This window comes from Aotus nancymaae, unplaced genomic scaffold (genome assembly GCF_030222135.1).
Source record: "Aotus nancymaae isolate 86718 unplaced genomic scaffold, 86718_ANA_hifiasm-v0.15.2.pri h1tg000009l, whole genome shotgun sequence".
Taxonomy (NCBI): Eukaryota; Metazoa; Chordata; class Mammalia; order Primates; family Aotidae; genus Aotus; species Aotus nancymaae.
This window is the reverse complement of record NW_026988420.1, coordinates 37,311-61,791: the sequence shown is the minus strand read 5'-3', so window position 1 is coordinate 61,791 and position 24,481 is coordinate 37,311. Positions and strand designations below refer to the sequence as shown.

Sequence of the window (24,481 nt, the reverse complement as noted above, 5' to 3'; positions counted from 1 at the left end):
ACATATTTGTGTAAGCACAGAAAATTCTCGAAATGACATCCAATGTAGTGTTAAAATTGTTAACAGAGGGATGGAATTGAAAGGATGGAGAAGTTATTAACTTTTTTCTTTACACATCTCCGCATTGTTTAACCTTCTTGGAAGGAATTGTTTGTGCAAGCCCTTAGCTCAAACCAAACTAGACTTTGCTATGGGAAAGTCAGTAGGCTTGAATCCGCGCACACATTAGGGGACAGTGACCTTGATACTGTTAGGTATTCTTTGTACAGTATTGGTTTGTTGCCTTTTTTTAAGTATCTGTCTAACATTGGTAAATTTTGCTCCCCTCCTCTCAGTAGTCGCTCGGCCTGTTCTTTCCTGCAGGTATTTCTCCCGCGGAGCCTGCCGCCTCGCCCCCGCCCTTATCTCTGGACGGCTTTGGAGCCAGCGCGGCTTCTGTGGGGCAGCTACTGTGTGCACGCTCGACCTTTGCCACCCTCCGCGCTGATGGGAACTGGAGGAGGATGTGGTTTCGACACAATGTGGCCCACGCGTCCTTGTTTCCTGAATATACCCCAAAGTACAAGTCCCATCTCCAGTTTTGAAAGAATTCCCCGAGAAAGGGGGCTTGCGTGGAGGAGGTGGAGGTGCGATGGTAAGATGAGGTGTTGGAGAAGCCCGGAGCATGGGGCCTCTATTAATATTAACTTTCATTAAGGACTTGGCCTTTCTCTCCCCGGGGCTTCAAAAGCAGGAAGTCAAGGGCAGTGGAAAAGGGAAGGGAATTGGCAGGAAGAGAAGACCTGGAGTAAATTATTTAGCTGTGACACGAGATTAAGAGTGATCCCACCCTCCTCCCTGCCCCACACACCCCAAAGTGGGCCCAGGTTGGGGAGCAGCGCTCCAGCCGCCACTAATCATGGGAGCCCAGAGGCGAAATCGGGTTCCCGGGGACCCGGAAAATTGCTAGAGTCTGGCGAGGGGCAAATCAGGAAGTGTCTTTGTCGGAGATGAGAGGGAACCAGGCCTTGGGGCGCAACCAGGCTCCAAGGGAGACCGCGTTTGCCCAGGTGTCAGGCCGCGCCTTCTGGTGGCTGTGAAGAGAAGGAGCTGGGTTAGAGCCACAGCGCCGCCGGGAGAATGGAAAGGAGTAGATTCGCTGGCGCCCGCTGTGCGAGGCGACTCCCCCCGAGACCCACCCGCAGTCCCGCGCCATTGGCCGAGAGGCCAGGAAAACCACCGAGGCGGCCGAGAAGGGCCGCGGGGGCACCCCTCGGCTTCTCCTGCCGCGTCTCCTGCTGCCCCCGCTCAGCCTCCCGCTCCCCGCCCGGAGTCCCAGCTCTCAAGTCGGCCGCAGGGCTGGAGACAGAGGCCGCGGGGTCTCAGCAGTTCGGCTCTCTCCGCCGGAGCAGCAGCGCCGCCTGCCGGGGGCCTCGCGGAAGCGAGACAGGCCCGCGGGCGGCTGCAGCTTTGAGGGACCGAACACACCAGCGCTCCCGCTCCGCCTTTTGAAAATCGAATCCTTCGGGCCTGATGCCCCCATCGCCGGCCCAGGGCGTCCAGCTATGACAGGTCGAAGGCAGGCGCCCCGGGCGTTCTTTGCCAGGGTGGCTTCGGCGCCCGCGGCCCAGGTTCCCCGCACCCCCGCGCCGCAGTGGCGCGCGCCTTTTGAAAAGCATGGCGTCTTCAGGTATGAGGACGAAAACAACCGCGGACACCACACCGTTCCAAAGAGGAAAAAGAAAGTGCCCGGAATCTCAGGGCGCACTTCCGGGGCGGCGGGCGGCGGCGGGGAGGCGCTCCTAGGGCTTCCAACCTGGCAGGAGGCCGCGGCCCCCGGACCTTGCCCGCTCCCGCCGCGCGCCACCCCTCAGGAGACGCCGCGAATCTCTCCAGGAAGCCCCAGGCGGCCGCGGGGACCCAACAACGACACGCAGCAGGCAGAGACTGGCCGTCTTGGACGAGAGCAGCGAGACAGGAGCCCCTGGGCGCCCGCCGGGAGCGCGGGGAGGCACTGGGCTCGGGGATCTTGCGCTCCGAGTGACCTTGGGGGAAGGTCAAGGAGCCCGGGCCCCGCGGCGGCCGGGAGTAGATGTCACTGGTCGCGTAGGCCGCAGGGGAAGGGGCGGATCGCCGCTGCCTAACCTCTATCTGCTCTAATGGCTGGGTAGATCGCAGAGATGCCTGGATACCAGGCCGAACGCTTCCCCCAGGCGCGTTGTGGACAACGAGCCCATTTAGGCATAGATAAAGAAGAAGTTCCATCCATTTAGACCGGGCGCGGTGCCTCACTCCTGTAATCCCAGCACTTTGGGAGCCTGAGGCGGGCTGATCACCTGAGGTCGGGGAGTTCCAGACCAGCCTGATCAACATGGAGAAACCCTGTTCTACTAAAAATACAAAATTAGCCGGGCGTAGTGGCGCATGCCGGTAATCCCGGATACTCCGGAGGCTGAGGCAGGAGAATCGCTTGAACCCGAGAGGTTGAGATCGCGCCATTGCACTCCAGCCTGGGCAACAAGAGGGAAAATCTGTCTCAAAAAAAAAAAAAAGTTTCATCCATTTTTCTGTCTAAAACATTCAAAGACTCAAATCTAGACAATAGTTTCTCTGAGGTAGAAGTGGGGGGGAGTGGGAATAAACTAAAAGTTGGGGTGAGGAGCTTGCTTCTTGTCTATTTTGTCTGACTACAGATTTGCAAAAGGAGCGCCCTGCTGTATTCAGTAGCACCCAGCCCTCCTAGAAACTTACCCACTGAACAGCTTCACGTGGCATGATCATTTGATGAATCGCTTTTTAGTTTCCCATTCCGGCCAAATATCCACCCAAGAGAACCGATCATAATACTGGATGCATTATGACATGTCAAGACTCTCACTTCTCTGTAGAAATGAGAAATAAATGTCTTTTGTTGGTTTTCTGTAGACTTGTGATCACACCCAAGAACTGTCATTCTCCAGTTACCAAAATCCGAATCATTGTCTAATGTGCCATGTGCATAACCATATATCACTAACAGCGATCTGAAAGTGTAAAGATGTTTATGTAAAATTCATAGATATGATGAAAATGATAATAGGAATGGAGGAAAATAAATACAAGAATGTGGATTTCTAAGATATGCGTTATTTTGAATAAAGTGGTCCAAGAGAAAAATAATGTTTTAATTTTTTATGTGTGGATTCCAGACAAGCAGTCTTTCTTTTTATTCTTTCTACAGTTTTCTGTATTTCTGTATTGTTACTAGACAGTAGTCTTTGGTTCTGACATATTTATGTCTTTTTTCTGTTTGTTTCTGGCAATGCACATAATAAGAAATATACACGCAGCAATAATTGTGCTGTTGTTATTCACAAACACCCAAGGGAACAAAAGAGGCAACAAGGAGAAATGAAAGAAGTCTCAGCCATAGAATGGCAAGAAAAGTTATATGCTTTTTAGGGCCACTCCGACAGGTTGCTATTTACCAGCTTACTGACCTTGGGAAGGCCCCGACCTCTGAGCTGCTACTTCCTCATCTGTAACCTGGGGATCCAGTGAGGTGGTGTAAGCCAGTGTCGCATTGTATGCTTATGACTAGACCCCAATCATGACATGAGCTGCTTCTGTCTAGAAAATAGAGGGCCAGGTGAAGACTGAAAATAGAATCTAGTTCTGTTAAGTTTTGTTGTAGCTGTTGTTTTTTAAATATATTAGCTACACAGAGTGAAAGAACAATACCCAAAGTGTATTTCATGAGTAGAAAACAGCCTGCCCTGGTCATTTTTAACAACTCCTAATCTGTGGTTTAGGTATTTAATCCTTGTTCTTGATTCTACTAATCATCAATAAGTTGAAATTATTTAAGTGCCACATAACAAGCCATCGTAAGTTTGTACTACAATTACTTAAGCTCTGCATTGTTTTTGCTTGTTTGCTTCCCTGAGGTTGGAGAGGAACTTATCAACTACTATTTGCATAAAACCCATCATCATACTACAGATACTAAGTGTGATGATAGCAGACTGTTAATCCTGAAAGTTCTGAGATAACGCATGAATAATTAGAAAAAAAATCCTGTTTAGTTTTAAAGTTAAAACTCAAATATAAAAATGCATGAACTGCCTGGGGTTTACTTACCAATAAAATATTGGACACATAAACCCAGAATACAATATAAATATTATTTTTAAGTAAATGTGCGTGTGAAGCGATGGTTTGGTAATCATTTCATGTCAGGGAAGTCTTTTCCATGGATTAAAACTGGTCGTGTTGTGGCTTATGGATTAGATCTCTAGCACAGAATCACCAGGATCCTGCTTTACTGGTCATTTAACTTTGGGGCTCTGGCAACCTCGTTGATATTATCTATATCTACTGCGGTTAATGACAAATTCCAATTGGGAAAAGCTGTTGTTAAAACAAATGTAATGTTTGGGCACTATAGACATAGAGCCAAAAGGTCACCTAAGTGCTGCCCCCACCTTCTCCGGACTGATTCCTCCAAGAATGTCAAGGTAAATGTTGGTATAATCTCTGGAACTCACAGAGTCTACTTTCTTTATTTGGAATTTGAGAGGTTTTTTTTTCCTAAATCTAATGTCATAACCTTCTAGAAAATCATATTTTATACATATATGTCTATATATATATAAACTATCTCTATTTTTATATATGTATTCCTCTGATTTGTAGCTAAGGAAAGAAGACAGCAGGTGACCGTGCTGGCCAGTATCACACAGCTAGCCCCACTGCCACCTCTAAAACCTGCCTGGTTTGTTAAAATCATAGTACACTCTCTCCAAGAAGAGCAGGAGGCAAAAAGAAAAAAGGCAAAGGAAAACTGACTGAATGTAAGAGTTGTGGGGTTGAAAGTTTGTACAGTCTAAGTGTGATTAAGAAGATAAGTTAAATGTTTATTTTAAATATTTACAAATTAATCTACATTACTCAGATATGAATTTTTTTAATACTCCAAAGCAAAACCAATTTCATACAAGATCTGCTGCTGTAATTTTATTGTAAGGTAGAATTCTGGAGATGAGAGTAAAGCACTTTTCTTAAAACAACATCTAAGTAAGAATAAGCCTTTGAGAATTTAAAGCTCAACAGCCTCCTGGATGGCTCCTGAAGAGTACAGAATTAATATTGAGGTGTTGGGGTGGAAATTGTCTCAAAATAAAGAAACTTTTAATGCCATCTAGTTAGAGTATCTGCCTGTCTGCTCCTTTTGGGTTAAGAGTGTGCTGATGGATTATAAGAAGGTTCTCAACTACATCCTCAACTAATCTGGATTCTCCTAAGTATGATTAGATACGAGATGTTCTAGTTGGGAACATCTCTTCCAGTCAATGAAAGGGCAAGTAAGTTATACAGATCAGCAACTTGTCGCCACATCTGGAATGCTACTTTGTGCCTTGCCACTCAAGATTTTATGCAGATGCTTAGGAAGTGGCAATCAAGAAACAACAGACTTCAGGCAATTTTGACAAAGTAAGCAAAGCTGAATGCATTAGAAAAAAAATTCTGGGAAGGGGTTATTCTATTGTCATTTGAGAAATTATCTTGCTCAAAAGCTCTTTGTAAGGACTCTCTAGCACTTCGAAGAATATAGTACAAAAAGCAGCTCATATCGTGACTGGGGTCTAGTCATAAGCATACAATGCTACATTGGCTTACATTACCTTGCTGGATCCTCAGGTTACAGATCAGGAAGTGATAGCTCAGAGGTTGAGATCTTCTCAAGGTGGGTAAGCTGGTAAATAACAACCTGTCTCTAAAACGAGGTGCAAAGAGTGGCCCTAAAAACGTATAACTTTTCTTGCCATTCCATGGCTGAGACTTCTTTCATTTCTACTTCTTGTCTCTCTTTTTTATTTTTTCCTGAATGGTTGTGGATAACAACAGCAAGAATATTGCTATGTGTATATTTAGATTGCTATTTAATATTAGTTTTCTTCACTGATGTAGGCATCTTTCTAGATATTACTAGAAAGAAGTGAAACACATTGCAATGAAATATTCGTTACTTTCATTGACAGTCCATCGTGTTAATTTTATTGGATGAATATGATAAAGCCACGAATTGTTCACAAAGGGGAAAAAAGACTTAGGCCGTTCACTCTCCATAAATACTTTTTTGTTTGTTTGCTTGCTTGGTTGCTTGCTTCCTTGTTTTTGAGACGGAGTCTCTCTCTATCACCTAGACTGTAGTGCAGTGGCTCCATCTCGGCTCATTGCGACCTCTGCCAACCAGGTTCAAGAGATTCTCCTGCCTCAGCCTCCCAAGTAGCCGGGATTATAAGCGCACGCCACGACGCCCGGCTAATTTTTGTATTTTTAGTAGAGAAGGGATTTCGCCATATTGGCCAGGCTGGTTTCAAACTCCTGACCTCAAGTGATCTGCCCGCCTGGGCCTCCCAAAGTGCTAGATTACAGGCGGCAGCCACCGCGCCCGGCACATAAATATTTTTTTTGGACCTCAGTTCCACAACAGTGATAGGTTTTATTCCCTATTTTATTCCCATATTTATCCCAAATTCCCAGTATTACCATGTATTAATACTGTGCCCACATTACTGTAAATTTTAGAAAGAAAATACCTTGTGCAAAATGACCCTTTTAGAATGGTAGATAGTCCCTCTCCCCTAAATTTGTTTTTCTTTTTTTCTTTTTTTTTTTTCTTTTAAAGACGGGGTTTCACCATGTCGGTCAGGCTAGTCTTGAACTTCCAACCTCAGATGATCAGTCCGCCTTGGCCTCCAAAGTGCTTGGATTACAGGCGTGAGCCACCACGCCCGGCCAAATTTGTTTTTCTTAAACATTCAACAGATCCAAGAATATCCCGTGCCTGACTTAGTTTGAACTTAGTTTAAACAGGCCCATGGCCAACGTGGAGAAATCTTGCAGCGCCTGGGTCTGAGCTCAGCGGGAGCCGGGAGAGGCGCAGGCGCTTGCACCTCCCAACTGAACTGGAACCTTTCCGGGTCCACCAGCCGAAGCCACATCTCTTCCCAGAGCGCGCGCGCCCTCTGGCGCCTAAGCGGACTACTGGACGCGGTGGAGGCGTGGGATTCGGAGGCCACCGCCCCCAGCCCTGCGCTGGAGGCGCCAGGAGCCGCGAGGTCGTCTGGTCTCAAATAACCTCAGGCGCCCCTATGCAGCCCTCCCTAAACTCCTCGAGCCGCGCTCCCCACTCGTGCCACATCCCTTGCTCCATAGGTATTGCCCCGGGGGTGACACGGTTGGCGTTAGAAGCGCGGTGGCCTCACTTGACGGAGAGGGCCCCGGATTTGCGCCTTTTACCGTGGCCCGGGAGTCTTGCCAGGACAGCCAGGTGCTTGCATGTCAGAGAGCAGCCGAGCTCCTTTCCCTGGCCCTGGACCCGCGTGCAAGGGGACCGAGCCCCTGGAAGGGGAAGAACTTGTAATCGCTTGCAGCGGGACAATGTCGACTTTTGAACCTCTAACCACTAAGCAAACAGCCCATGTGCTCTTGCTCCACTGTCCAAACAGGGTTTATTGACAGGCGTTTCACAGCAACGCATAGCAACCGCGGCGACTAGGGGGCGGGCGTGTGGGCGCGGCCGGAGCGCGGGGAGACCTGCGGGGCACCGGGGCTCATACCGGCCCTGACCCGGGACCCCAAGCCCAGCGGACCGGGACACGGCTTCCTCGTCCGCCCGGCAGCCCCCGCCCCCGCGCCCCGCGCCCCGCACTCGAGCCTCTGGCTTCGAGGCCAGGCGCCCGCGGGCGGGGCCACCGAAGCCCCTGTCCCAATCCTGTAGCTGCAAACGCCACCAGGAAGGGCCGCGGAATTGGGGAGGTGCTGCAGAGGGTCTCTACCTCTTGATGGCTCGCTGCTCGGCTCATCCTCCCAAGCTGCCCTTGAGGCGCTTCCTCCCTCCGTGGGCGCGCTGATTAGGCTCTCGGATGCTGGTAGAAAGACGGAAACAAAGGCGAAGCCCCTCTCACACAGGTCCTGCCGGGAACGCTCAGCTCGGCGGCCTCCAGGATCAAAAATCTCAAAGGCTGCAGCCAGGTCCCCAGTGAATCGGCCAGATAACAAGCAACCGTCACTAAGAGGATCATTTTATATTGAGTCTTGAAATCTTGTTTGTGGGGGTAATTGGGTAGGAAGAGGGACGCAGTCGGGGATAAGGAAACTTCGAGAACAGAGAAGAGAGTGGAGGCAGAAAGGGCTCACGGAAATGCCCTGTGATTTACATAAGACTAAATTCAAGGCAATGCTGTCTTGGGAAAGTAGGGGGATTTTTTTTTTTTTTTTTTAAATTTAATGCTCGGTTAGGGAGTGTCCTTAGAGAGGAGGGAGTCCCTCCAGAAGGGAACTGCCTGCTGTTTGCAAAAGCTTCCGTGTGGATTTGGTGAGATGCTGTAAGGGCCCTCTCACCCCCAATCCCCGTAATTCCTGGCTGCTGGGAAGCAGCTGGCCATGCAGATGTGCATTTCGCCCAAAGGCACCCCCAGGAGAGCCACGCATTCCAAGGCTGGGCTCAGGCTTGGGGGCAGGGAAGGTCTCAGAACCTGCTCTTTCAGGCTTCTGATGCTCTGGGGTAAAATGAGGCTATCCAGATAACCTCCACTCCCTCTCTGAATTTCCCAAATCAGCTTGCAAGCAGAGAAGATATTTCATTTCTTTAAAAAAAAATAGTTGCAGACAAAATCTGAAGATAAATACAGAATCTGAAATCTGGAAAGCTCATTTATCTCTTTTTCTTTTTAGAAAAAATTCAACTGTGTTCAAATACCCCCACTTCCCTTCACCATATCAGTTCTCACCCCCATGGATCCAGAAGGCTTTAAAAACTCTGGCTTGGATGTTACACAGACCAACAACCCAAACAGCAGCAACAACACCAACTCCCCCCACCCCCTTCTTCATCAGCCCCAAGATTGTGAAAATGACAGGAAGTCCAGGTTGGCTCTGGCATTTATAGCACTGACACACATTCAGCCCAGAGAAGCTCTGGTGACAGGCTCTCTAAACAAGTCCCTGTTTGGGCCCCCTGGTCAGGCCTGGAGTCCAATAACCACCCCCTCATACCACACCCTGTGCATACACCAGCCAAGCCTTTCCTGGTCTGGGAAGGGAAGAGAAAAAAGACACAGGCCATCTGGGGGTTCTGCAGTCTTTGGTCAGTCCAGCTTTCTATCTTAGCTGCCTTTGGCTTCTGCAGTTTAAACCTTGCCTGCCTGGAGGCAGGAGGCCCAGCTGGACCTCTGATGGCCATGAGCAGGCAGCAGCTATCTCGGCCCCAAGCTTGCCGTTCCCCTGAGTCCCTCTCTCCCCTCAGCTCCAACCAGAGGTGCAGCCTGCAGATCTAGGAGGGGAGGAGGTGGGGAGGAGGAAGCTGAAGGCCTTGTTGGTGTGGTCAGTCCAGGCAATGCTTCTGTCAGTCCCGAATGAAACTCAGTGGCCGCTTTCTGTCTCCTCAGTGGCAGAAAGAGCCAGATGGGAAAAAGTAAAAATCTGGGAGAGTATATTTCTTGAGGCCCCAAATCCCACTTGTCTTGCTCCTGGCTCCCATTTTTCCTCTGAGAGCCAGGTTTGTAGGTCTCCGGCTGTGGGTGGGAGGGGAGGGGTCTCTCCTGAGGAGTCTAGCAGAGTCCATGCTCCTCATGGCTCAGCCTGGAATTGCTCTGCCGCTGCAGACCCCTGTGGGTCACTGGGTGACAGTGGGGTTTAGCACCCCCCCAGTCGGCCCCAGAACCCCAGGGACAGAGCCAGGCACTGAGCCTTGCAGGGAAGACACCGGACTCAAGGACTCCGGGACACTTCTCAGAGGACCTGGCTGAGGCTGGGGAGGCTGTGGCGGCGGCGGCGGCTGCGGTTGCTGCTGCTGTTGCTGCTGCAACTTCTTCTTGTTGATTTTCCTTTCCTTGGCTCTGCGGTTCTGAAACCAGATTTTAACCTAGAAACGGAAAGGTGGAGAAAAGCAGATGGTGGTGAAGAAGACGTGAGGGAAAAGAGGAACCATACCCAGCAGTATCATCATCTCCCTCTCAACTACAGAACTCCAAGTCCTTCTAGAAGCTTTCCATGGGCATCCCCGAAGAGCCCAACTCTAGAACCATTCTCAGGCCCAATTCAGCCTCATGGGGAAGAGTCTTCCTCCTTCCTTGCTCCCTGGGTTTCTTTTCAAAGTAACTTTTATCTACTCATTTACTGGAAAAGTTTAAAGTTTCAGAACCAAGGAAAATAGAAACTGCAAGTCCCCTTCTCTGCAGCAAAGGGAGGCCAGTGCTGGGTGGTGTACTTCAAATGGCAACCTTTGACCCCTCAAGGCTACACTAAAATGCAATTTTCCTCACCTGAGAGCTGAAAATGAGATTTAATTGTGTGGCTTCCTGGCTGTGAAGCTGGCCTGTTTTTCTAGACTATATAAATAGAATGTTCATGAACTAAGTCTTGTCCGCCTAGTTTTTATGACCAGAGACTGAGTATTTTATTTAGTTTATTTTCTTAGGCACAGTGCTAGAAACAGAGAATGGGTCTTGTAATAAGCCCTTATACACTCAAATGGAATTCTGGATTAAACTAATACACTTGGCTTGTTTTTTTTTCACATCGCCTATATTCCTCAAAAGAGAGATAGAAAAAATCAACAACAGCAAAAAAAAGAGGAATAGAGGTAGAAAGAGGCTTTTTAAAAAGTACTCCAGGCCAGGCATGGTGGTTCACACCGGTAATCCCAGCACTTTCGGAGGCCATGACAGAAGCATTACTTGGAGTTTGAGACCAACCTGGGTAAGATGGTGAGACCATCTCTGCAAAAAATTCAAACATCAGCCAGCCATGGCGGCTTGAGCCTATAGTCCCAGCTACTCAGGAGGCTGAGGTAGGAGGATCCCTTCAGCTCAAGAAGTTGGGGCTGCAGTGAGCTATGATTGTAGCACTGCACTCCAGCCTGGGCCACAAAGCGAGAACCCATCACCATTAAAAAAGAAAAAAAAGTCCTCCAAAGACGAATGCTTGCACCCTCCTGCTTCAGTCTTTCCACAGATCTAGAAGACCCCTGAAGCCAGATTTTCTAACTGTCATCGTCCTCTCCCAGGCAGTAGCCTGCCCGGAAGGAGCTAGGTGGTCCCCACCTGCCTCTCAGAGAGCCCCAGCGTGGCGGCCAGCTCGGCTTTCCTCCGGATGGTGATGTAGCGACTGTAGTGAAACTCCTTCTCCAGCTCCAGCCGCTGGTGGTCCGTGTACACCACTCGGTATTTGTCTTTCGTCCTGGTTTTCACTGTGGAGGAAGGAGAAGTGAGTGCTGAGAACTGCAGGGCAGCCCATCAGTCATGGTAATGACAAACCTCCCTAACCCAGGGACATTTCTCTTCCTCCACCACCCTGGGGGGCCCAGGTTTGGCTGGTTCCTGCCAAGTCTGACAAGACCCCCCAGAGGGTCCTGTGGTGGGAGGGGGAGAGGGTGTGCGGCTCCGGAGGCAACTAAACTAACCTTGGTATTAACTGGTTTTTAAAAATTAAGAAAAGTTAAAACTTCATTCACATAGAAGATAACAGAATGTACCACCCTTTCGGTAAATCAGATACAGTACTGGCATATATTTGATGCCAAGGGGAAAGTGCAGGGTGGAGCGGCCGGAGTCCCGGAAACATCCAGATTTCCAGGCCTACCAGAGGTACAAGTGCACCTGGAAAACAGCTGTCATTGTGGGCACGTATTGTGGAGGCGGTGTGGGGGTTACTACTTTCCTTTCCTGCATACAAATGGAAAGCAGGGCACAGGAGCTGACAAGTCACCACGATCATCCCGCAGACACACCAGGCCCATCCGGTGGAATTCTGAGCTGGGCTCTGGCAGAAGGAAGCTATGCCAACAGGCAGAATACCCCTCCTGCTGGGTAGACTGTATACCTGCCCAAACCAGGTTTGGCATTTGGCACTTTTTCTTTTTTGATCCTCCATTTATTCTGGCTGCAAACCCGGCCAGAGCTATCCTGACCAGTGATCTATGCTCATTGGATTGAGTCAACATATTAAATCCTGGATTGATTGTTTTACTGAAGGGCCTTGACAAATAGTGTCCACGGTGTTGGAGCAGGCCCGAGCCGGGCGTCTCCACCAGGTCTGTCTTGGCTCAGCCCTTGGCAGAGCCCTGGCCAGGGGCTGTTCTCTCTGACTTTCCCGCTTTGGGGTCTTCTTGCAGCTGGATGGGTTCAATCGCCCAGTGCCCAGTCCCACAGAAAGATCTGAAGGGCCTGGGAGTTGCCTGGAGGTGTTTAATGCCCTGCAGGCTGACTTTGTTCAGGTAAAACCCTTTGCAAACCACAACAAAAGCGCCCTGGGAAGATACAGGCCTGATCAGAGGGAGCTCCCCTGAGCCGCTGAAAGGGGAACACAGCCGCAAACAATGCAGGACAAGGCGATCTTATCAAAGAAAAGCCCTTTCAATGCCTTAATAACAGCCACATTCTGTTTGAATTACCACTACTGAGCAAATGGCGGCCCCGGCTTTCATCCCCCTCCCCGCCAGGCGCATTAACATAAACACGGCCCTGCAGGCGCATTTGAATGGGGCTGCGGCCCCGACCCCGCGCCTGCTAGGAAAGTAAAGGGAGCTAACGCGGCTTTCTCCGCGGTGACCGCGTGGACACGCGTGACTGCCTCAAATCCACTCCAGGCTGCCATTGGTACTCGCCCCTTTTTACAGATGAGGAAATGGAGAATCAGACCAAGTCACGCAGATAGCATCATGCGGGGCTGCCACCGGAGCCTGGCTGGAGCCACAGAGGACACCTCCGGGACTGGGGCGCAGAGCAGTTCCGTTAACCTAACACCCCTGGCGGGAGACTCGCCTGGGGGTACCTCGGATCGACCCTTGCTCGGGTCCTGCCCCTTCAGTGTCCCGGAGTGGCCGGGGAACTCGGTGACCAGACCCTGTGCGCTCTTCGGCCCGCGCACCAAGGGCATTGGAGGCGCCCCACACCCCCTGGGAACCTAGGAGCGGGGCTGTGGAGGGGAGGGATGAGAGGGACTTGTCAGAATTCATTATTGACTGCGAAAGTCACCACCCTCTTTCCGGTCCCTAAAAGAGACAATGGCAGGGCTGGGAAGGTGTATATCAAAGCGGGTCGGGCCGCGTCCCCTCCACCCACCCCTTGACAGATGACGCTCTGCGGAGGAGCCGGGCTCCAGTCCGCGGGCCGCGGCCACCCCACATTAACATCACAAGGGCACCCGGCGCCGACTGCGGCCTTCCCACCTCGGCGCGGGACTTCACAGCGGCCTCTCATCTGCTGACCCCGCGGCCTGGGCTCTGGCGGCTTCCCTCCCGCCCTCTTCTCGGTCCTCACCCTGCGGCTACTCTCCTGGGACACACAAAAGTCTTCCTTAGACCGTGCGCGATCCCCGCCAACCGAGCCCCAGACAGGCGCTGCAGAAAGTGGGTCTTTGGGAGCCAGAGTCTGGGAACGCCCTGCTAGGAGAAAGGCGCCTCCTCTTGGAGAAGGGACCAAGCCAAAGCTCAGAGGTCCATCCGAGGCTGATCTGTGGCCTTCCCCCTGGACGGTCGCATTTCAACCAGGACTCTGCCTAGCATGTGTACAGTGACGCAAAAACAGATGCCCAGAGACAGCCCCCAAAGGGCGCTTTGATTTATACAGCTGTAATTGGCTATAAAACTCTGCAAAGTGCCCATAACCAGCGTGCTGACCCAACTGGGGCAGCAAGGAGCGAAGCAAGAAAAGCGGAAGCGCTGAGTGCTGGGGAAAGACTTCATGGAATGAAGGGGGCACTCAACTAGGACTCTCCCAGAGCACTTCCTTGCCACCTCTCTGCACACCCGAACACCAGAAGGGGCAGACCCGGAGTCAAAGCGCCCCACAGTCCAGCAAACCTAGGATCTTTTTCAGATGCACACAAACTCACAGACATCCCCACACCCTTGAAAGGAAGCTTTGGGAGAAATGACCCCTACCTGGAGCTGCGGCTTAATTCCCACCAGGGTTTCCTTCCCGTCTCCCTGCTCTCTCTGCAGAAGCTAGAAGCCTCCCTCTCGGCTTCTTTCCCCTACCCTTCCAGCTTTTGCTTGGAATGACCCCTTCGCAGGTCAGAGGTTCAGAGACGGGGCGCGCCTCCCACCCCTTAGCAGATGGGGCCAGCATCTTCTTCCCAGCGACAGCAGCTCTCCCTGGTCTCTCTGCTCGCTGTAGCCCCATACCTTGAATTGGCCCTAATGGCCAAACCTGGGTCCACGTAGTCTCGCCATCCCTCGACCTCTCAGGCCACTTTCTTCTTGGGTGGCTCAGATGGGGAAAGAGAGAGCGGAGAGAAATGGCCTAGGCCTACCCCAGGAAGGTTCGAGCCTGCTTCTCCTCGGCAGCCAGGAGCCACGCAAGGAATGCGTGCAGCAGCAAGTGGGAAGGACGCGATTCTGCCCGCGTCCAGCCGTGCTCACGCCGACATTCCCGGAGCTTCCCGAAAGTGTCCCGGAGTTGTGAATGAGGAGCTATTGGAAAGAGGACGCCTCTTCCCTACCGTAAGCTGAATAGGGTGTTGTGAGACTCAAAATATTCACTCTCAGGCTCAATAGGTCGGAGAAGCCCCGAGGGGCCAGAGGCCCCCGAATTTGTCCTCGGCCCGTGCCCCTCCAGGCGCCAGGATCCCAGACAGCCCCGGACGCCCCTGTGCGCACTGGACGCGCGGACGCCAAGCAGCCAGAAGCTGGGCCCGCGCCTTCCCGAGCGCCCTTCCGCGGGGCGCCGCCTGGGCTTACCTTGGCTGCCAAGAGACGGCTGCGCCGGCTTCCGCATCCACTCGCACAGGTTCCGCCGCTGGCCGCCGGGGGACAGCTGCTCGGCGGCAGCGGTGGCGGCGGGCCCGGGAGGGCCGGGGTTGAGCGTCTGCAGCAGCCCCGAAGCGCAGGAAGGCGCGGCGGCCGGGTGGTGCGGGTGGTGATGCGGGTGGTGGTGCGGGTGGTAGTCGGCGGGGCTGCTGTAGCCCATGGTGGCGGCCGGGGAGCCCCCGTTGAGGCCGTGAGCCACGGCGTTGGCGGCGGCCGCGGCGCCCCCGGGCGCGTAGCCATTCCAGTCCTCCCGGAGCGGGGCGCCGTACGCGGCCGGCCAGGACGGCCCCGGGGACTGCGTGCTGTCCAAGTTCGCTGCCGCTGCAGCCGCGGCCGCCACGTGGTAACCGCCGTAGTCCGGGTACTGCGGGGGGCTGACGAAGTTCTGCGGCGCCAGGTTGAGGCCGCCAGAGTGGCGCACGGAGCTAGGGTACATGCTCACGTCCTTGTCCAGGAGGTAGCTCACGTACATGGTGGCGAGAGCCCGGGAGCAGACCTCACCATGCTGCCTGGGGACGGAAGCTGGAGGCTGCCGGGGGGCGCGAAGGGGAAGGGGCGAGGGGACGTAAGGAGCGGCGGGTGCCTGCGCCCCAGTCCGCGGTGCTCCGCTGGCTCCTCTCGGCGCTTCTGCCTCCGAGGCGGTCCCTCCCTCTGGCCTGTCTCCTCCCTCCCTCCCTCTCTTCCTTCTTTCTTCCCACCTCCTTCCCACTAGGCTGCACAGGCGGAGAAGACCCGCCACAGGCTGGCTTGCGGAGCCCCAGACCGACGGCCTTCCGTGATTAACGAGTGTTTACAAGACTCTATTAGTAATGACACAGACACCAATGGCTGGAGACGTTGAGGCGCAGCGCGCACTCAACGCACAACCCCCCGAAACATGATTTGCATTTTAAAAGATAAAGGGGGGGAAGGCTCGTGAGAGGGCAGCGACCTGATCACAGCTAAATATTCAAACCTTTATTGTTAAGAGCTTCCTCCTTCCAACCTGGTGCACTTTAACCTCCAATCACAGGTTCAAAGAATGAAATCAAGAGACTTACAAAAGAGAGGGGGAGAGAAAAGGCTATCTTGGTGGGAATCTGGGCTTGGAGACTGGAGCAGTCGGTGTTTATGCATTTGCAGGGAAGGGGGCGGTCAAGAAACTCCTTCTGTCCCAAAGAGAAAAGAAAAGAGAAGCCATTGCTTTGATGAGAACGTTTCTGACCGACCTGGTAGGTGACAAGAAGAGAGCCCTAAGAGATGGGCCTTTCCTTCCCGCCCTGTGCTCCTGGCCAGGACGACTGCAGCCCCTGTCACCGCCAATCAGTTATTTTCTTGCCCAAGGAAATCACTCGCCCTCCGCACAAGATAAATTATGATACTAGTTTCAGGCTGCATCTTTGACTTCATCTTACGTTTAAGATTTGAGTTAAATTAAAGCGATTTATTGTTAAAATGTTTACATTAAAGAGCTACAAAAGTAATGGGCTTGTGATAGAAGTCAGGCTAGTGGTTATTGGAGTGCATAACTGGAGGCGAGCTAGGGGATCGTTGACACTTTTTTAGGCTGCTGGTTACATGATATGTTCAGTTTGTGAAAATTCAGCGAGCTACACTTGTATGTTTATTATACTTAAATAAATGGTTAACAATCAAGAAAAAGAATTTCTGCTAATACCTACCTAGATAGTTATGTGTCTTACGTCATATCTAGATCTTTAAAACACTTTCTCCTTTACAAAGTAAAACATTCTCCGAAGAAATTTATTTTTAATCTCCAGGAAATGACAAGGCAACTCAGGACCGTTATTAACGATTGCTAATGAAGAGTTCTGAATTGAGAAAAGATCTCTCTTGATTTGGGAAGCGCTGCGGCTAAGGGCCCTAGGGCTGGAAGTGGCTACCGAGGGGACCGGCGCCGCGCAGCCTCGACAGGAGCGCGGAGGCGGCGAGACGCAGCTCCCGCGCGGGCCCAGCTGTGTTTCAGCAACCGCCTGCGGCCCCCGTTCACCTTCTCTAGCAACCTTCGACGGCTCTGCCAGATTCGGGAATGAGGATTGCTGCGGCGAGGCCCAGCGTGCAGGGCAGCCTGACTCGCGGACTTTGAGCGCTCTCAGAACCTGTGGGCGCTCGCGGCACTCCTGGAGATCTGCACCTGTCTGTTCTCATTGTCAAGCGTTTCGCTCGGATATTTGCCACCGTCGCCTTCCTCCGTCATTTCTGGGGTGCTCTCCAGTGTCCTTTATCTCCCTTGAGCCTCACATCCCCCGAGGATCTAGAACAAAACCTAGGAGGTGTTTTTATCCTCCCCATTCTACAGGTGACAACCAGCAAGCTGCCTCTGCAGACACACCTGAAAGCGATCAGAACCAGCCTAGGATTGCGGGATCCCTTTTTCTGGTTCCTTCCACCCTTCGAATTTGTAAGGAAAAAGGCTAAAAATGGGGGGGTGGAGTACTTAGGAGCCAAGAAGCTGCGCACTCAAGAGGTGGGAGACCGAGCTGGTCCTTCTAGGGGACCTCCAGGGCCTGACCTGGACAGCCGAGTGTCATCGGACTTCCTGAAAAATAAAACCGGAAGTAAATTGCAAACCCCATTACAAAACCCAAATCATTGAGAGAAGGGCAGAAGGGGAGGTCGGCAGACCAGAGGGGGAGGGAACGTGGGAGGTTAAGTGGTGGGCACTGCGAACTTTTGATCTAGCAAACATCTTCCTCCTCTTCCTGGAGACACAATTCCCCTTTCCATCCCCCACACCCCCGTTCCCAGGCCTGAGTTCTGGAAGCCGAGGCTGAGGCTGCAGCCTGTGTCTTCGGAATGCGGGCATTCTTTGGAACAATCGCTTTATTAGGGACAACCATTCCCTCCGCCCCGCGGTGGCCACTTCCTGCGTTTTTATGGCCCAGGCTGCCGGCCGCTGGCTAATTGTCCCCGTTTTCCAGCTGCGTCTCTGTGCTGTGCCCTAAAGAAGTGGCTCTGGCCTGCTCATCCAACTGCTTTGGGAGTGGCCAGGGCTGCTCTGGCCCCTCAGGTCAAGCCAGCCTCAGAGCAGTCTAAGCCACAGGGAAGCCTGAGGCTCACTTGGAGTGCTCCAACCATGGAAAGGAAATCATTGTGAAAACCAATGCTTCCCTTGTTGCAAAAACGGGCCTCCTTAGCAGTAGCATGGCACAGCTATGGATCTAGAACAGGGTCTAAACTGTTTGCCGAAGAGAAAGGAGCTGGTAAATTATATCCTCGGACAAGCTCCTCAGAATGTAAGCGTCCCCATATATCCAGGTTGCTCTCAGCCAGGGGAGGGCCCAGCTGGGTCCCTAGAAAGGCAGGGTGGTGGGAACAGTCAGAGAGGGTTACAAGATAGCTTCCAGAACTCCAGGAGCCTGGTCATCTTTTGCATTTAGACAGCCCTGACCCCTAGCAGATAGTGCCCTATGACTGGCCTCTGGAGATTCGCTCTGGTCAGGGGCAGCCTCTCCAGCTTCTAAGTGTAGGCCTGTGGTCTTGGGAGGAGGCAGGAGCCACCCATATCAGGAGCCCATGCAGGGCTTTCTTAGTCCTAGGCCCAAGGTGCTTGGTGGCTTTCTTAGGAGCCTTTTGGCTCGCACTGAGAACCTCCAGGAGGGGACTGGCATGGTCATCCCTAACCTGCTGATGCCAGAGATGCCCTTCCATGCTGTAAGTCTCTTACCTCCTGATGCTGGGCCACAGAAGCCTACAGCAACTCACCCTGGGAGAGGCAAACTTGTTTGAGAAGCTCGGGCCTGTGGCCAGCCTGGGGCTGAAGCTGCAACCCTGCAGAGCCAGAGCTAGAGCTGACATCTAAAGGCAGGAAAGGGTGGGGAAAAAAGACACCTAGGTAAATGAAGCAACAGTAAAACTGCAGGAGCAGCCATGATCTGGTTATCAAAGGAATGACACTGTTACTGATGGTGTAGAGGCCATTCCACATTCTTCAGAGAGGGTCCAGGCTTGCAGGATTCTGGCTGGTGGCACGGGTGGGGGCCACAAAGGGGGTGGGAAGGAGGAGGCTGCCGGAAGGGCCGGCTGTCCCTCCAGGCAGATGAAACACTCCTAAATCCACACATCATTGACACAGCTCTCTCCCTGCTCAAAAGTCCTAGTGTTTGCTCTAAGGGGACCCTGCTCTGATCAATATTTGTGGCTTATGGAAACGGGGGAGCCCAGTGATTCATATAACCCAGTTAAGGCAGGCCATCTCTACCCACCTTAGCATGTAAGTTGACTTTCTGAATCTTTTTTAGATGAAGAAAATTGTCCAGGCAGGCACAGGGGCTCACACCTGTAATCCCAGGACTTTAGGAGGGTGAGGCAGGAGAATCACTTGAGCCCAAGATAGTGAGACCCTATCTCTACAAAAGATCCAAAAATTAGCTGGGTGTGGTGATGTGTGCTTGTAGTCCCAGCTTCTTGGGAGGTTGAGGTTGGAGGATGGCCTGTGCCCAGGTGTTCGAGGTTACAGTAAACTATGGTTGTGCCACTGCACTGTAGCCTGGGTGACAGAGGGAGACCCTGTCTCTAAAATTTTTTTTAATTTGGAAAAAGGAAAATAAAATTATCCAAAGAATGCAGCCCTTCTATACCCTGCACAGGAAACTCTTACCTTGTGTTGACCTGAATTATAGGGGTAATTAAGGGAGAGTGAAATGGAAGAGAATGTTGGCTGATAAAATTATTTGGCTTGGCCATCTATACTGCTGTGGAAAAAAAAAAAAAAGCTCAACCTCTACTTAATTTGGAGTTTAGGGAGTCTTTCAGCCATTGCACTCAATCAGCCATCCACTCACACAAAGAAAGGCTCAATAATGGTTGGTTTGACCTCAACAACCCTGCCCTGCCCTGCCAAGACCACTCAACTAACATCTCTGGGAAGGAAATCAATGACAGTATCCTTTTTGTAGGGCCTCCCCAGAGTCTGCCACCTGTCCAGCCCTATCAGGCCACAATGGATCCCAACGTGTCCATCCTGAACAGCAGGGAGGGGCCGCAGCTGCCCACAGCCGCCCAGGCTTCATTCACAGCAGCAGATGTGTCCTTGCCCAGTGGAGTGAAGCGTGTTTTCTTCCCAAGCAAACTGGGTGTCTGGCCCTCTTTGCCTGAGGAAAGGTTCCCGAATTCATGGGAGGTCATTGTGGGCTAAGGTGTTATGACTCGACTCGGGGACCAAGCTGCAGGAGAAAGGGATAAGAAAAGCCAGCCATTTTATTCCTGTTGTGATGAGACCAGCAAGCTTTCTGATCCAAGGCAGGGAACATCTTTTTTTTTTTTTTTTTTTTTTTTTTTACGTTTCTCTATCCAAAATATATCCTCACAGCCAAGAGATTAAGGAAAATAAAGAGCCTCAGGAGACAGGGTAATATTTGTGTACAGAAATCTGGTTTGGTACATTGGGCAAAAGTTATGCAAATAAATAGTTGTTACCCATTTTCTTCTTTTCTTCTGAAACTAGGGCCTGAGAACACTGTTTGGGCATTGTATAACACATTCTATGTGGTAGGTGAGTACAGAGAACAATTTTTTTTTTTTTTTTTTTTTGAGACAGAGTTTTGCTCTTGTTACCCAGCCTGGAGTGCAATGGCGCAATCTCGACTCACCACAACCTCTGCCTCCTGGGTTCAAGCAATTCTCCTGCCTCAGCCTCCTGAGTAGCTGGAACTACAGGCACTCACCACCATGCCCAGCTAATTTATTTTTATTTTTATTTTTAGTGGAGATGGGGTTTCACCTTGTTGACCAGGGTGGTCTCAATCTCTTGACCTCATGATCCACCCACCTCGGCCTCCCAAAGTGCTGGGATTATAGGCGTGAGCCACCGCGCCTGGCCCACAGAGGACAATTTAAATCCAAAAGAGGGGCTGGGCGCAGTGGCTCACACCTGTAACCCCAGCACTTTGGGAGGCCGAGGAGGGTAGACCACCTGAGGTCAGGAGTTCCAGACCAGCCTGGCCAATGTGGTGAAACCCTGTCTCTACTAAAAATACAAAAAATTAGCTGGGCGTGGTACCACATGCCTGTAATCCCAGCTACTCGGGAGGCTGAGGCAGGAGAATCGCTTGAACCTGGGAGGTGTAGGTTGCAGTGAGCTGAGATGGCTCCATTGCACTCCAGCCTGGTGGACAAGAGCGAGACTGAATCTTAAAAAAAAAAAAAAAAAAAGCCCATAAGAGGGAGGGACTTGGAAGACTCAAAGATTTGTGTCCCTACTGGGAACCAGGTCTTCCACCCTAAAGGAACCCTCTTGATGCTGGAACCCCAGGCTCTCCTGGCAACACCAGCCAAATGTCACCACGTGGCTTTGGCGTGGAGAGCTTTCAATTAACATTTGTTCACTCACCATTGTCTCGTGCCTGGAATGACCTTTGTTTACCACATGAAAATATGTTCCTAGGAAGTCCTACAGGGTAAGTTTTATGTGGCTAAGGGAAGGAGTTTAAATAGAGCTACTGGGCCCACTGGCATTCCCTGGAGGGATCCAGGGGTCTTAAAGTCTGTGTAACCTTTCTATTTTACAAAGGTGAACCCAAGGCCCAGAGAGGTTAGGTGATTTTCCCCTAGTTGCATGGCCAGCTGTTCAAGTTTCTTAAAGTAAATGAGCTACAGTATGTGCATTCTTTGCAACCCATAGCAATCTATATAGATGTTTATTATTACTACGGCTGCTGGTGCCACCCTGGAAACATTGCACCCCCAACACAAAACTAGCACGATTTCGAGAATTCCATCTTCCTGCTCCCACCCCCTACACCAAACAGTACCAGAACAATCAGGTTCTGCTATTGCTACAATTCTGACCATGTTCCATGCCCTGTGTCTTTCACAGGCACTCCATAACTGTAGTTTATTCTTTTATTGCATGAATTTTCCATAAATTCTATCCCAAATTTTTGTTCCAGTTGACAAAGATCGTATCCATCTACTTTTGTCTCATATTAAATACTTTATTAGAAGACTCTATTTTATTATTTGACTCTATTTTTGAGTCAAAACTCATATCCTGTGGCTAATTTCTAGAAATGTGTCATATTTAAAATGGGTAAAGATCATGTATAGAATTTATGTTGCCCTTTTCCCTTTCCTTCCCTCCAATTTCAGTGTCTGTAGACATCTTTTGGGCACACAGACCAAAATGCCTACCTTTCGGGATTAATGAAGAAGAGGCTTCATTCCGTGTCCCGTTTAAGTTACACAGGTGAGTGGCAAGCCTGGGTCGGTTCCTGAGTTCTTACCCGGAGCTGCGCTCTCCGGTCCCTTCACTGGAAGCGTTCACCTTAAGGAGCTTGGACATTTCCAAGGGAAGTGAAAATCTACAAAGCCGCCCTCCACCAAGTAAGGGCCTGTGCCAGGAGGGTGGTCGGGTTACACAAATTGAAATCAGCTCCTTGCCTTTCAACTCTTCTTGGCCTTGCCACTGTGATTGGCTTTGTTTTGTGTGTGTGTTTTAACGAATTCGTTAGTAAAATATTAGCTGTTCACCCTGAAATCTCCCCTAACCACTTCTGTATCCCGCTGACGCTCGCTAGGCTCTCCCTGGGCTATCCCTTCCCTGCAGCCGGGGCTAAAGTCAGCGCGCGGTGATTGCCGCGCGCGCTGGGGTCCACGCGGCCGGGACTCCTCTCCCGCCTCTGGCTCACCAGAGGCCAGAAAACGGAAAGCCGCTCTGCCAGGCCAAGGCCGACAGAAACCCAGGGCATGCAGCTGTTTGAGCAAAAAGAGAACTGCCCTGCCCTGGCCGCCACAGGTGACTCGCTCGCGCGAGCAGTGGCTTCTGTGCAGAGCTCCTCCGGAAGGGGAGAGTCAGAGCCACCCGCAGCTTTGGTCGGGGATCTTCCCAGCCCGGCGTTCACGCCCCGCGTCCTGTGCTCACCCTCGCGGCTGCTTGTGCTCAGGTGTTTCGGAAGAGGCGTCGCAGCCAGCTCTCTGTCCACTTAGCTCCAGCTCCTTCTAAAAGGACAGACTCGGCGTCTGCCCCTACCTGCACCCCTTCCCGCAGGAATAAACCATTTTCCGGACCAGCTTTGAACTGTTGAAATGTAACTGTGTAATTGGAGTCACCGGGGTCGTGTCTGGGAGGTTCTGAGCTCTTCTACACTCATGCTAAACTGCGGGAACTCAGCTCTGGTGGGCTCTGTGCATCTCATATGAGCTCCTTTACATAAAGAGCACAGACTCTGCATTAGGGACCTGGTTTATCTTTTCTTTTCTTTTCTTTTTTCTTCTTTTTTTTTTTTTTTTTTTTTTTTTTTTTTTTGTAGAGATGGGATTTCACCATATTGGCCAGGCTGGCTCGATCTCCTGACCTCGTGATCCTCCTGCCTTGGCCTCCCAAAGTGCTGGGATTACAGTCGTGAGCCACCGCACCTGGCTCAAAGCCTGGTTTATCTAAGCGTGGGATTTACTCTCATGGTTGGGACAGGGTGCCCTGACTACTGTGGGTTATTCTGAGTCTTAGGCCTAGCCCGTGGTATTTGGATCCTGGGTCAGAAAATCCTCTTCACCAAGCAGCAAGTTATTGTGTGTGTCAAGAAATCCCCCAGGTTACCCTGGCTAGAGAGAGGCTGGTGTCTGGCCCAGGCCCAGCACCCCACCGTTGCTGAGGGGTCCCAAAGAACAGGAGTGAGCCATAGAACTGTCTTCATGGTGTGCACGCGGCGCTCCTACACCCAGAGAAGCTGTCTGGACACAATCCCAGGGACACTGGTAGCACAGCCTGCTTTCCTGGCACCTGCCTCACTACCAGCTTTTTTCCTTCAGCCTTACTAGAGCAGGAAACACCTGTGAGATGGGAAGGGCAAAAGGGCTCCCTTGCCTAAAAGTCCTAGTGCTCCAGGAGTGATTTATTTCTACGGAGTATCACCCAGAACCAAAGGTGCGGCCACGTAGCTCTTTAGGGAAAGGTTTCCCTGCTGCTGCTGCTGCTGCTGCTAATCCTGGACACCGTTGGTGACTAATGGAAGCTCTTGTCTTCAAAAGGGCCACCTTGGCCTTAGCCTCTTACCTTGTCTATGTTGGAGAGACCATGGGTATTTCGTTTCTTCTCTGCCAATAGAAGCCTAAGAAGTGTTTGTTGGGGCTCTTTACACCTTCAGTGTGTGTATGTGAGCGCGCACGCGAGAGAGGGCAGTCGGGATTGGTAGAATGTGGTGGGCTCCTCTGCAGGATGCACTTTCCCCCAGTGGCCAGTCTGGCTGCTGGTCCAGGAAGCTGCCCAGCCTAATCGGGCTCTGAAGCGCCAGGGCTAACAAGCAAAGATTTCTACGGGCATTTCTCTCCGTTTAATCGACACTGGAATCTCGCTTCATTCTGGGGTCCAAATACCCAGCGCTGCTCAATGAATGTTATTATTTTAATAACTGATGGGCTTCCCGGGACAGTCAAGCCAACCCCCACAAGCCGACCTCCGGGAGAGATCTTCAAGCCCGTCCAGCTTGGACGTCCTCCGCCATTTAGGAGAGATGACTGCAGCTATTCCACCCGTCCCCACGGGGCACCTTCCCAACGCCAGCCCTTCGGAGGACTCTCCCTGGCCCACTGCCTTCCTGCCGCGGTTTCCCCGGCGCCCCGGGCCGGACCCAGGCCGTCGTTTGGCTTTCCTCGCTCCCGGTCCGTTCCCCTAGTGCTCAAGAGAAAGAAAGCCGCTTCTGCTTACATGTAAAGGTCGGGTGCAGCAAATGAGGTGGGAAAAGAAAAAAAAACAAACAGACAAACCGC

At 51.6% G+C, this 24,481-nt stretch overlaps 1 protein-coding gene across 1 annotated transcript; it reads right to left on the bottom strand.

Moving 5' to 3' along the window:
* Window positions 1-834: 834 nt before the first annotated feature.
* Window positions 835-15,630, bottom strand: CDX2 (caudal type homeobox 2). The gene is made up of 5 exons (XM_012471069.2): window positions 14,708-15,630; window positions 11,070-11,215; window positions 7,803-9,889; window positions 2,731-2,861; window positions 835-1,073 (listed from the first exon to the last, which is right to left on the bottom strand). The coding sequence occupies exons 1-3, from the start codon at window positions 15,246-15,248 to the stop codon at window positions 9,641-9,643; spliced, it is 936 nt and encodes a 311-aa protein (XP_012326492.1). The 5' UTR covers window positions 15,249-15,630; the 3' UTR covers window positions 835-1,073; window positions 2,731-2,861; window positions 7,803-9,640.
* Window positions 15,631-24,481: the final 8,851 nt, after the last annotated feature.

Bases quoted from the DNA above. Each gene is read 5' to 3' on its own strand.
- CDX2 (XM_012471069.2), bottom strand. From the start codon at position 15,248: ATGTACGTGAGCTACCTCCTGGACAAGGACGTGAGCATGTACCCTAGC. The intron at 11,216-14,707 runs GTAAGCCCAGGC...CTTCCTCCACAG, and splicing joins GCCGTCTCTTGGCAGCCAAG to TGAAAACCAGGACGAAAGAC. The intron at 9,890-11,069 runs GTGGGGACCACC...TTCCGTTTCTAG, and splicing joins TGGGGCTCTCTGAGAGGCAG to GTTAAAATCTGGTTTCAGAA.